General features: G+C 56.1%; 1 protein-coding gene across 6 annotated transcripts in view; it reads left to right on the top strand.

Annotated features, from left to right (window-relative positions):
* Positions 1-13,189, top strand: part of GMEB2 (glucocorticoid modulatory element binding protein 2) — a 39,343-nt gene extending 26,154 nt beyond the window's left edge. For all 6 annotated transcript variants that reach the window (XM_012440479.2, XM_012440478.2, XM_012440480.2 and 3 more), the window contains 6 exons: positions 2,911-3,014; positions 5,005-5,162; positions 7,531-7,602; positions 7,924-8,061; positions 8,335-8,457; positions 10,180-13,189. In XM_012440479.2, coding sequence (XP_012295902.1) covers positions 2,911-3,014; positions 5,005-5,162; positions 7,531-7,602; positions 7,924-8,061; positions 8,335-8,457; positions 10,180-10,820 — 1,236 coding nt within the window. In that variant the 3' untranslated portion in view covers positions 10,821-13,189. The remainder of the gene's footprint in view (positions 1-2,910; positions 3,015-5,004; positions 5,163-7,530; positions 7,603-7,923; positions 8,062-8,334; positions 8,458-10,179) is intronic.

The raw sequence follows: 13,189 nt of genomic DNA, 5'->3' as shown, positions 1-13,189 counted from the left end.
ATCTTCACATCATCAGGCTCGGGACAGACCTACCCCTGGAGCCTCCTGATGGAGTGAGCAGGAGTTCCGTGGTATTCTTCCGGCAGTTCATAGCATCCTCTATTCATGAGAAAGCAGGCACACACGGAGAACAGCCTACATAGTACCTGACCCACAATCTCCAGGAACATCAAGGCAAACTTAAACACAGGCTGAGAAGCTGCTCTGTCTTTTTTTTTTTTTTTTTTTGAGACAGAGTCTCACTCTGTCGCCCAGGTTGGAGTGCAGTGGCATGATCTTGGCTCACTGCTATATCTACCTCCTGGATTCAAGTGATTGTTGCGCTTCAACTTCCTGAGTAGCTGCGACTATAGGCGCCCACCACCCTCCGTGGCTAATTTTTGTATTTTTAGTAGAGACGGGGTTTCGCCATGTTGGCCAGGCTGACCCTGAACTCCTAACCTCAGGTGACTCGCCCGCCTTGGCCTCCCAGAGTGTTGGGATTACAGACATGAGCCACCACACTCGGCCTGCTGCTCTGTCTTAATGGTGACAGTCACTGAAGAGCAAGACAGTTGTATGTACCACAGTCTTGGGCTGGATCTTGCATCAGAAGAAAATGTAGGCCCTGTGTGGTGGCTTACGCCTGTAATCCTAGTACTCTGGGAGCCTTAGGTGGGCAGATCACCTCAGATCAGGAGTTCAAGACCAGGCCAGCCAACGTGGCGAAACTCCATCTTTATGAAAAATTAACTGGGCATGGTGGCATGCGCCTGTACTCCCAGCTACTCGGGAGGCTGAAGCAAGAGAATTCCTTGAACCTGGGAGTTGGAGGTTGCAGTGAGCCAAGATTGCACCACTGCACTCCAGCCTGGGCAACAGTGAGACTCCATCTCAAAAAAAAAAAAAAACCACAATAATTTACAATAAAGGCTATCATTGAGACAATTCATGAATTTGAATGTGGACAAGGGATTAGAGAATAAAATATGAATGATAACTTCCTGATGTGAGTTATTCTGTGGCTCTATAAGAGAACCTTGTTCTTAGGAAATGTACGAAAGTGCTGAGGGCCCAGGGGCCGGCGTCTCTGCCTCGCTCTCAGTAGCTGCACATGCACAGCTCTAGCTGGGGGCAAGGGAGCAAGGGGCAGACGGGAGCAGCCAGTGGGTCTGGGAACGCACATTCGAGAGCTTCCTGGACTATGCTGGCAGTTCACCTGAGTTTGAAATTATATCAGAATTAGAAGTTGGAAACACAAAAGAAGTATACCATAGGTGACATCATAATGAAATTCCAGAATGACAGGGACAGAGAGGACCACAAATCTAGCCAGAGAGGAGAGATGGTTCACTCAGGAGCGAGACTCCCGCCAGCCGTGAGCTCCTGAAAACAGCCCAGGAGCAGAAGTGGTGGTGCCAGAGCCTCGCTATGCAGGGAGTGCTGACGCTGTGAGGTTGTCTTTAAAATTAAGCTGGAAAAAAGACATTTTCAGAAAAAAACACGGGTGTTCTGAATGTGCATTTCAGGTGGAGGCAAGGGGACTCCAGGTGGAAGTGTGGTGATGTGAGAAGGTATGAAGAGTCGGGAGAAATGTGGGTAAATCCGATCAGTCCGTTCTGTTCAGCATCGATAGAGACGCCCCAGCAGGGCCTCAGAGCTGAGAGCAGGGCCACATGGGCGTGGTCTCGAGAGTCAGGAGCAGGCAGTGTTATCTCTAGGCTCTGGCAGCCCAGGTAAATGTGACACTTAAGCGCCTGGAGCCACTCAGGAGAGGACAGCATGTAGCTTCCTCGCTGTGAGAGGAAAACCTGGACGAGAAGAGTAACAGGAGAGGAAAGAGGCGGGCATAGGAGGGTAGGGAGGTGAGGCTGGCTGAGTCTAGGGCTCTAGGGAGGACCAGGCTCACTGAGTGCAGTTGAGTTTCCTACGTGTGAGCCGGGTGGGCAGAGGTGATGGCCGGAGGGGTCTTCAGCCTCCATCACAGCTGGTGCAGGCTTCCTGTCAGGCTCAGGCAGTGGCCGGAGGGGTCTTCTGGACTCTACCTGCCTGGGCTTCTGTCTGGTCTCCCTGATTAGCTACATGGGGGAGAGCTAGAGACTGACTGGGCTCAGTGTTCTCGTCTGCGGCGTGGGGGTCATGTGTGGGTGTGCAGATGCTCAGAGATTGGGAGCATCGCTTCTTTCAGCAAGCTAGACCTGAGCACGGCCCCAGGGCAGAGATGGCTCCTGTGCCTGGGTCCAGCGGCCGAGACCCCATGACTCCTCCATCCCCAGCCTGCTTGTTTTCTAAGTAAATGCAGTTTTATTTCCACCCACTTTTTGGTTTCAGTAATTGCCTTTGTAACAAGATTAAATAGGATATTTTACCTTCTCAGGTTCTCTGAGCTCCCACATGGGTGGAGTTGGCAAGCAGGAGGGTTCCCTGGCTTAGAAACAGATGTGTGTGTGTGTCACAGTGAGAGCAGGTGCCGGCGCTTGCTGCGTGGGGCAAGGTGGTATCAGGAGGGGCCTGAGGAAGGCATCGTTCACAGCTCGGTCCATGCTCTGGCATCTGTTGCCGTCTCTGATGTAATATATGCAATGATGTGTATTTAAAATACATTGCACAGAAGCCGTCTGCTTAGTCTGCCTGGAGGAAGAGAAGGCCACACACCTTCTGCCTGGTGTGGTCAGCCCAGCCCTGCCTAGCCCTAGGCACACAGCATCTCAGCCCCCTCAGGGCTGGAGGACATGGCCACTCCCCACTGCAGCCACAGTGCCTGTGGAGCGTGTTCTCATTTCACCTGGACGCTCTGTAGAAGACCTGCGGTGATCAGAGCTGCGCCATGGCGCTCTTCCCGCCACGCGCTCCTGACTCAGGGTCAGGTAGGAGAGGAGGGCAGCCTGTGCGGTGTCTTCGCCCTGACCCCCACGGCTGTGTCCCCCACAGTATGACGAGCACGTGATCAGCCCAAAGGAGTTCGTGCACCTGGCCGGGAAGTCCACCCTGAAGGACTGGAAGAGAGCCATCCGCATGAATGGCATCATGCTCAGGTGGGCGCTGCGCCGGGGTCAGCCTCGGTGGAAGGGCCTGGCAGCTGCTGTTTTCTCGTGGGGTTTTGGGATTTTGAAGATGAGGCGTATTTTAGATGTGCTGAGTGCCGACAGCCTCCTGGGTGGCTGCACCTGCTCGTACCCAAAACAGTAAACTCGCGTCCCACACTCGTACCAACAGGGCACTGTCAGATTTTTAGGATTGTTTTGTCAGTATCATTTTAATTTCTACCAGTTCTTTACCTGAAGGCACTTGTGGCTGTTTCACTGTTAGAAAATAAAGGTTGGCTGGGCACGGTGGCTCACACCTATAATCTCAGCACTTTAGGAGGCTGAGGCAGGAGGATCACTTGAGGCCAGGAGTTCGAGACCAGCCTGGGCAACATAGTGAGACCTCATCTCTACTAAAAATAAAAAAATTATCTGGATTTAGTGGCATATGCCTGTGGTCACAGCTACTCAACAGGCTGAGATACAAGAATCACTGGAGCCTGGAAGTCAAGGCTGCAGGGAGCTGTCATTATGCCATTGCAATGCAGCTTAGGTTACGGAGTGAGACTCTGTCTCAGAAAAAAAAAAAAAAAAAACAAGAAAAAAAGAGAAACAAAAGGTCCTGTTCCAGTAATGAATTCTGAAAATATAAAAAAAAGAAATATATGATCTGGCATTTGTGCATCAGATTGGCAGCCAAATTTAATCTCTTAGCATAGCCTTTTATGTTATTCTTTATTTCTGTCCAATCACTTTTTTTTTCTTTTTTTTTGAGACAGAGTCTTGTTCTGTTGCCCAGGCTGGAGTACAGTGGCGCCATCTCCGCTCCTGAGTTCAAGTGATTTTCCTCCTCAGCCTCCCGAGTAGCTGGGATTAGAGGCACACACCACCACACCCAGCTAATTTTTGTATTTTTAGTAGAGACGGGATTTCGCCGTGTCGGTCAGGTTGGTCTTGAACTCCTGACCTCAGGCGATCCACTTGCCTCAGCCTCTCAAAGTGCTGGGATTCCAGGCGTGAGCTACTGCACCTGGCCTTCACTTTATCTGTGAATCATGAGCCGCAGTCTTGGTCTGTGTGGGCCTGGCCTCCACCTGCTTCTTAAGGAGGGCCCTTGCTTTGTGCTGGAATCAGAGTTTGAGGCCTCATGGGTGACTGGCTCTGGGTCCTTTCCCATGGCTCAGGCCCTGTCCTGCTGAGCTGGCCTCTGATTTTCTGGAATATGGCTGGTGGCACAGCTGTGGGGGCCACCAACCAGGTGGGCATGTCCTGAGCTGACCACGGAAGCATCAGCCTGTGTGTGCCTGAAGTCGGTGCCGCCCAAAGATTGAGTGAGGCTGGAGCCTCTGACCTTTGCTTCATGGGTTGAGGCAGCCTCGTTGAGACACACAGGGCTGAGACCCTGGACCTCCGGAGAGGCAGAAGAGAAGGCCGTGGGAGGGCAGGGCTCAGCCGTGTGGGCCGTGCGAAGCCTTCCTGGTAAAGATGAGGATGAGAGGCAGCTGTGGCTGCTGGCGCTCTCCTGTGCCCACATCACACTCCTTTGCTGTCTCTGTGCCTTTAGAAGGAGGAAGCCTTCTCCTGGAAGTGATTTCCCACCTTCCTCTGCTTCAGAATGAGTCACACACATGCAGGTGGGCCGGGCCCACCTTTGTTAGCTGTGGGCCACTCCCTTGGGGCTGTGGTAGTGGCATGTTCCAGAAAGGCCCAGACCCCCAGAGTCTTGACAGGTATCTCCAGGACACCTGCTGGCCAGTGCTCGCCTCCTTCCTGGGGACAGGGCCTCGGTGTGGGGCTGGGCCGGCTGCTTCCTCCGCAGCAGGGTCTTGCACGCCGAGCTTGCACGGAGAGGGAAACGGAGCCCACCCTGCCCTGTGGAGCTGCCAGGGCCTTTGCTAGGACTGCCCCACGCAGGTGGACGGCCCAGGTCAGGGCGGGCGGGCCAGGTGCCTTCAGCTCTGGGGCCGACCTGGACGTTCCATGCCACCCTCTGCCACAGGAAGATCATGGACTCTGGGGAACTGGACTTCTACCAGCACGACAAGGTCTGCTCCAACACCTGCCGCAGCACCAAGATCGACCTCTCAGGAGCCCGAGTGTCCCTGAGCAGCCCCACGTCAGCCGAGTACATCCCCCTCACACCCGCCTCGGCCGACGGTAGGTGCCCAGGGCTGCTCGTCCAGACCCAGCCCCGCTCTGGGACGGCCACAGAGGGTGACATGCCCCTGCTTACTCCAGGGCCGCTGGTCTCCTGCGTGTGGCCCCAAAGCATCTGGGATCAGCCTCCTCTTCCCTCACAGGAGATCTGGCGAATTGCTGCTTTCATTGACAAGGAAGCTTGAAGCACTTTTCTTTTCAAGCCGTTTTCATTGTAATATAATAACTCACATGTGGGGAAGGGTACAGCGAGTAACAGAGAGTGGATGGGCCCCCACCCGGCCCCCCACCCCCACGGCCCAGCCCCAAATCTGGACCCGCCTCCTCCTCACCCACGGAGGCCTTCCCTGCTCAGCGTCCTGCTGCAGGCATTCCTGCCACTTGGGTTTTTGGGTGATGGTTTAGATATTCCATGTTGGTGTCTGTAGCTATAAATTGTGGAAAGGTTATTCCCTAGAATTATTTCCAGCTTTATGAATAGAGAAATTTTTCTTAAAACTAAAATTGGACTGGGCATGGTGGCTCATGCCTGTAATCCCAGCACTTTGGGAGGCCGAGGTGGGCGGATCACTTGAGACCAGGAGTTTGAGACCAGCCTGGCCAACATGGTGAAACCCTGTCTCTACTAAAAGTACAAAAATTAGCTGGGTGTGGTGGCGCACGCCTGTAATCCCAGCTACTCGGGAGGCTGAGGCAGGAGAATCGCTTGAACCTGGGAGGCAGAGGTTGCAGTGAGCTGAGATCGTGGCACTGCACTCCAGCCCGGGCGACAGAGCAAGACTCCATCTCACAACAAAAACGAAACAAAAAACACACTAAAGGTAAAGTGAAGTTAGGTCCTCGGATCCCTGGTCACGTCACTGGGTGGTCTTTGGTGATGTCGTGTTTCCAGCAATGTCACGTGCATTGTCCCTAAGCTGTCACTCGGCAGTGCTGGCCAGAGCGTGTTCCTGTGTGCCGGGGACATCTTGTTGCTGGCCCAGATGGGGCTCGGTTGAGTCCTACCCTGTCCCTGCTGGGTAAGAGAGTGAGGCCAGGGCAGCAGGGAGGCCTCACCTTTCTCCTGGGCCCTTTTCCACGTCCTGCCGGAGCAGGCTGGCAGGTTCAGTGCTGAGTCCTCAGAAGCCCAGGACACTTGGGCTGCTGTGGGAGGGGCCGGCCTTTGCCTGCCCTTTCCTTAGTCAGTGCTTAGTATGCAGTGATCGGGCGTGGCGTAACTTAGCTCCTACCTGGTCCAAGGCTACAGGCAGGGCACCGGGTGGTCAGGGCATGGCCCCTCCTGGGGACTCAGGGAGCGCAGGGCTGTGTGGGGAGGGGTGGCGGGCACTGCTGGGGGCTGGCACAGGGTGGAGCCCAGCCTCCTATCTGTCCTCCTCGGGGCCTCCCCAGCAGCTCCATTGTGTTAGCATTGGCTCCATGAAACTGCCTACTGGGGAAGGGACTGGGCCTTCCATACCCTGGAGTCAGTGCCTCACAGCCAGGCTGAGGCTCAGCTCTTCCGAGGATGATTCGGGTTCTTTAACCTGAAATCTCTGGAAACCACTGATTCGGCTACTGTGCAGTTAGTAAAAGATGGTGTATCAGCCCAAACCAGGAAAAACATTCACGCCCCAAAGAATTCCAGGTGTACAGTATTAATGAATAGTCTTCACCGCTGCCATGTCTTTGATGAGTGTGGAAAAGGCCAGCATAATATTGAAAAGCTTACCAAAATAGTAAACTGCTTCTGGGTTTCTTTTGTAAGCTGGATCTGTGTATAAAGTCTCCATCAGAAACTGCCAGAAATGACCAGATACGAGCCACACGCCTGGTTGTGTCCTGCCAGCACCAGAGGGACACGCACAGGAAGAGCCAGGGCAGGTCCTGTCCCTCAGAGCCCCACCTGTTCAGGGTTAGCAGAATGGAAGCATGGTAGCTACTGAGATTTATGGGGACGTCAGTGAAGCGTCACAAGTAGAGGCGAGGTGAGGGCGGCCCCACGGGCGACAGGTCCGGCCGCAGAGCAGGATTCCAGGCTCTCGTCAGGCAGAAGAATCGCCTTGTCTCGGTCCTGAGGGTCGAGTGGAAAGTGCTTGTTGAGGAGAGTCGTAGATGGACAAGAACAGTAGATTGTTGATCATTGGAACCGGGTGACGGGTTCGAGGGGTTTCTTTTTGCCGCCTTTCTCCTTTGACAACGTCTGTGACTGAAATAGATGTAAAATACAAGGCAGGTGCCTGCTGTGGCTGTGTTAGTGTATGTCCTGTGTTTGTCAGCTTTGTGAAGACAGATGGACAGGTTCAGAAGGTGGTGTGAGGAGGGCGGGCAGGGCATGTGGGGTGTGGGGCTGCGGTCAGCAGCACTCACCAAGCTTCCGTTTCGGCTGCAGTGAATGGGTCTCCTGCGACCATCACCATAGAGACCTGTGAAGACCCTGGCGACTGGACTGCGGCCATCGGAGGTACAAGGTTCCTCCTCACGGGCTTCTCACAAGTCCTGGCGGGGTGGTGGGGTCTCTGCCTGCCTGAGGCCACACAGGGGCTTCAGGAATCCAGATGTGGCCAGTGGGGTCTTTACGGAGAAAGGTCTGGCCGCCGCCACCGTTGTCCTGGGCGCTCTGAGGCTGAGCTCTGGCTGCCCTGCCAGATTTTGGCACTGTGGATGTGTCTGGGCAGTGCAAGCCCAGCTTAGTGCCAGGCGCTGCCGCCTCCAGTGTGGTCCTCGTGGCCGCCCTGTGTGGCAGCGCTTTCCCTGCCCACTGAGCCCACTCCTTCCCTCACAGATGACACGTTTACCTTCTGGCGGGGGCTGAAGGATGCTGGCCTGCTAGACGAGGTCATCCAGGAGTTCCACCAGGAGCTGATGGAGACCATGAGAGGCCTGCAGCAGCGGGCCCAGGACCCTCCCCTGCAGCTTCGAGGTGAGGAGCTGCCTCTTCCCTCTGCCAGCTCCTTGGCCCCGGAGTGTCTCCACTCCTGTGCTGCTGGGGTGGAGGCTGGATCTGGGCTTGGGAACCCTGCTGTGCTGAGACTGAACTTGGGGTAGTGGGAGGATGGCCTCGGTGTGTCTGAGTCCTTGCCCTCTGAGCCGGGCTCCTGGCTGGCCGGGTTTCTGAGGAACTGCCCCCGTGGTGGCCTTCTGGCTCTCTGGGAAGGGACCGGGTTCTCACTGAGTGTGCGCGTTGCCCTTTAAGATGCCGTACTCCTCAACAACATTGTGCAGAACTTCGGCATGCTGGACCTGGTGAAGAAGGTGCTGGCCAGCCACAAGTGCCAGATGGACCGCTCGAGGGAGCAGTACGCCCGGGACCTGGCAGGTACGCCCCTGCCCCCGTCCCCGCCCAGTTCCTGCCCCCGGGCGGCAGGCTGAGGACCTGAGAGCCCCTGGTTCACCCGGCTGAGGACCTGGGAGCCCCCAGTTCGCCCCCCGGCTGCGTCCACTGCACTTCCTTGAGTAACAGCCGCCATGGCCAGCCTGTCTCCGTAGCTGTTGCGCAAGGAAAACACCCCAAGCTTATGTGATGTGGTCAGGCCTCGCCATCACACAAAGCCCTGGTTCTTACATTTAGCGACATTTCTGTGATAAACCAAGTAGTTATTTAAGAGAAGATGACAGAGGCCGGGTGCGGTGGCTCACGCCTGTAATCCCAGCACTTTGGGAGGCCGAGGCGGGTGGATTACTTGAGGCCAGGAGTTCGAGACCAGCCTGGCTAACATGGTGAAATTGAAACCCTGTCTCAACTAAAAATACAAAAAATTAGCCAGGTGTGGTGGTGCAAGCCTGTAATCCCAGCTACTCCTGAGGCTGAGGCGGGAGAATTGCTTGAGCCTGGGAGGCAGAAGTTGCAGTGAGCTGAGATCACACCATTGCACTCCAGCCTGGGTGACAGAGCAACGCTCTATCTCAAAAAAAAAAGAGAAGATGACAGAATGGGAAGGGCTGGTCCTGACCGCGCTTGGAGCTCAAACCCCTGACGTTGCTGCATTTCCTCCACGCTCCTCTTGGGGTCTGTGTTTACTGTATGTTCACTGTGTGTGTGTTCACTGTGGGTGTTTTCACTGTGTGTTCACCGTGTGTGTCTTCACTGTATGTGTTCACCGTGTGTGTGTTCACTCTCTGTGTGCACTGTGTTCACTGTGTGTGTGTATTCACGTGTTCACCGTGTGTGTGTTCACCGTGTGTGTATTCAGTGTCTGTGTGTGTTCACTGTGTGTTCATCGTGTGTGTATTCACTGTGTGTTCAACGTGTGTGTTCACCGTGTGTGTATTCAGTGTCTGTGTGTTCACCGTGTTCACTGTGTTCACCGTGTGTGTATTCACTGTGTGTTCACCGTGTGTGTCTTCACTGTATGTGTTCACCGTGTGTGTGTTCACCCTGTGTGTGCACTGTGTTCACTGTGTGTGTATTCACATGTTCACCATGTGTGTATTCAGTGTGTGTGTTCACCGTGTGTTCACTGTGTTCACCGTGTGTGTATTCAGTGTGTGTGTTCACTGTGTGTTCACCGTGTGTGTTCACCGTGTGTGTTTTGAGTGTCTGTGTGTTCACCGTGTGTTCACCGTGTGTGTATTCAGTGTCTGTGTGTTCACCGTGTGTTCACTGTGTTCACCGTGTGTGTATTCACTGTGTGTTCACCGTGTGTGTATTCACTGTGTTCACCGTGTGTGTGCACCGTGTGTGTCTCTGCATGTTTATGTTTAGACGCATGTGTCATATGTGCTGTTTTTCCTCCTCTTGATCTTAATATGTCACAAGAGCAACTTTCCACATCGGGTGTGTGAGAGCTTATGGGGGGTCTGACAGCCTTGCTGTGCTTGCACGCAGGCCTGGGTCTGCACGGGTCCTGGTCGGCACGGGCTGGTATCTACCCAAGGACTGTCTTGGGCCCCGCCTCCCACAGACCTCACCTTTGGTGGGTGGCCGCGTGGTCATCTGGGTTTAGTGACGGAGTGGTACGTCTGCCCCTGTCCCGTGTGACGCCGTCCGTGCCCCTGCGCCTGCCCCTGCGGTGACACTGTTCCTCCTACCTCCCCGCAGCCCTGGAACAGCAGTGTGACGAGCATCGCCGCCGGGCAAAGGAGCTCAAGCACAAGTCTCAGCACCTCAGCAACGTGCTCATGACGCTGACGCCGGTCTCTCTGCCACCGCCCGTGAAGCGGCCCCGGCTTGCGCGGGCCACATCGGGACCGGCCGCCATGGCCTCGCAGGTGCTCACCCAGTCTGCCCAGCTGGCGCTTGGCCCGGGCATGACCGTCCCTCAGCTGACCAGCGTGCCCCTTGGTAAAGTGGTGTCCACGCTGCCGTCCACTGCCCTGGGCAAGGGTTCCCTTCAGGCTCCTCCCGCCAGCTCGCCAGCCTCCCCGCTGCTCGGGGGCTACACAGTCTTAGCCTCCTCGGGCTCCACCTACCCGAGCGCAGTGGAGGTCCACCCGGACGCGTCCAGCCTCACGGTCCTGAGCACGGCCGCCGTGCAGGATGGCAGCACGGTGTTCAAGGTGGTCAGCCCGCTGCAGCTGCTCACCTTGCCCGGCCTGGGCCCCGCCCTGCAGAATGTGGCCCAGGCCTCGCCGGGCACCAGCACAATTGTGACAGTACCCACAGGGGCTGCCCCTGGGCCCGAGGAGCACACGGCCACCATCGAGGTGGCTGCCATGGCAGAGGACCATGAGCGGAAGTAGCCGACGGCAGGGCAAGGCCCCCGGGATGGATGGGGCTGGCTGCCTCTCAGCCGTGGCGGCAGGGAGTGGCAGAGGCCTCAGGGCTGGTTCGGGCAGGTGGGTCACGTGGGCTGCAGAACCAAAGAGAGGAATCGCCAAAACAAATCACGAGAAGAGAGAAGGGGACGGAACGAGAGCAACCTGGAAAATTGGCCTTCAGGTCCCACGTTTCCTCCCCCTTTTTTCTTGGGAAATATATTTTTCCATCTGTTGCTTATTAATACTGTTTACACATTGGGCCTTGATCAGGAGCCAGGTGGGCGGGGACAAGGGGGAGCCCGGGTGCGGCCAGGGCGGAGTGAGCGCGACCCTGCGGGTGCTGGAGGTGGTGCAGCAGGTCACGAGGTCCCTGTGTCTGCGCCCAGCCAGGCCCCTGGGGACGTTACTAACACATGACTTGGGAACTGTGCCCAAGGGTGAAACCTATGGATCCTATGGATTTGCGTTCTTCCCACAGTTTTCTGTAGGTTTAGTGTGGCTGGCATCCTGTTCCCCTGCCTGTGTGGGAACACGCACCCAGAGCTCAGGTGCAGATCCTAGGCGGGTGCCCGCCTCCCCCGCCCCCACTGGTGCTCAGGAGGCCTGGGGGCCGCAGACGAGGCGTGGTCCAGGCATTGTTGCACGTGTACTGAGGGTGTGTTTAAGTGAATTGCTTAGTAGGCTTCTAAGAAGAGTCAGATTTAAAGCATTTTCAACCAAAACCATGCTGAGTGCCTAGGCTTCCTGAGTCAGCTCTGGGGGTGGCCCCTGAGCACTGTGAGTGCACCTGACTGGGTGCGAGGTCCTAGGCAGCCCCTCCCTGAGCCAGCCCCTCCCAGGGGTCTGAGATCCGTGAGGTGTGTCCCTAGGGCTTCGGTCCTGGGCGGGGGTGTAAACAACCGGTCGCTGTAGAGGTGGAGGATTCGCGTGGGGGGCCTTCAGCTTGGGCTGCTTGGCCACAGGACAGCCCTTGACTCCCCGGCCCCCTGTCCCCATGCAGTCCCAGGCTGGCCCTCGGTGATTTCTGTCCAAGGGAGAGCCCCTGGGTGTTTAGGAGGCTGCCCGGGGTGGGCTGGTCAGGGCACCTGCCGAAGGCGGAACCCAGAGCGTGTCTGGAGGGACTGTCCGTGGCTGTCCGCAGACCTGGCCTTGGACTCAAAAGACCAGACCGCGGCCCCTCCAGGCCAGAGCCGCTGGGGCAGACATCTCAGGGAGCATTCAGCTCAGGCCTCTTGCCGTCTCCGGCAGGACGTGTCCCGGGAGGACCCTGAGGGCCAGATGCCCATGGATGCTCCTGCTGATTCTCTCAGCAGCTGAAGGCCCATCTGAGACCCCACAATGCGAGGGTCCCATGTCCCACTTCACTACTCTGAAGGGAACTGGCTGTTGTCCGTCCAGCGAGCGGCCCAGACCCCACCTCTGCGCTGTTGTCACCAGGACCTGTCCTGCCTGCCCCCACCCATGTCAAGCTACTGAGGCTGCGTCTTGTTTGTTCTGTTACATTTCGTTTGCCGTTGTCACAGTCAGCTGGTTTGGGCGTGACGTTTACGTTAATGTACATACTCCATTCTGAGACTCATTTCCGCTCTAGCCGAGTCCTGCTACATGCAGCAGTATGACCCTGTGGGCGCCAGGAGGGCCCTGCAGCCCCACCCCACCAGCTCAGACCCTGGAACTAATACAGCTGCCCGTGACCCTCCAGCGGCTTTCCTTTGTCAAAGTCACAAGCCCGTCTGCCTTTCCAGCCCTTGCTGAATGCAACTTTCAGTGGGTTGTGGGTTCATTTCCTTTCTCTTTAAGAACAAGGTTGGGACCTTTTCTGCCCCTGCCCCTTTAGCTACTGAGGCATTGGGAGAGGAAGTTAATTTCAGAGCCATACAAAAATAAGCCACGACCGTCTTTAGAATTAATGCCCAATCCCCCATTCCACCAGTGCTGGGAGCCCATTCCCAATGCTCCCCAAGGCCCTTGGGGACATCTGCTGCCCACCCAGTTGCTTCCCTCAAGGGAACCGCCCTGCAGTGGGCAGGGGAGGTTTGGTCAGCACCGCCCCCGGCTCCTCCAGGTCCTGCTGGGTCCTGCTGGCTCCTCAGGGGCAGGGTTTTCTGGGCCTCCCAGGTCTGCTCCTTGAGGCTGACCAGTACTCAGAGAGGAAGAACTTAACCACGTGCAGAACATGGGTTTTCATGCTGCCTTTGAGAAGATAGGATTGGATTGGATTTTGCAGAGGACGAGAACTCTCTGTGCCTGCTCAGGCACCCTGGGGGAGGGCCGTGTTTGAGTTTTGCTTTGTATGTTGTTTTGCAAGTATCTGCCTGGTACTTTGATTTCAAATAAAAACATTTTTCATA

This window comes from Aotus nancymaae, unplaced genomic scaffold (assembly GCF_030222135.1).
Source record: "Aotus nancymaae isolate 86718 unplaced genomic scaffold, 86718_ANA_hifiasm-v0.15.2.pri h1tg000029l, whole genome shotgun sequence".
Classification (NCBI taxonomy): domain Eukaryota; kingdom Metazoa; phylum Chordata; class Mammalia; order Primates; family Aotidae; genus Aotus; species Aotus nancymaae.
This window is presented reverse-complemented; position numbering and strand designations above follow the sequence as displayed.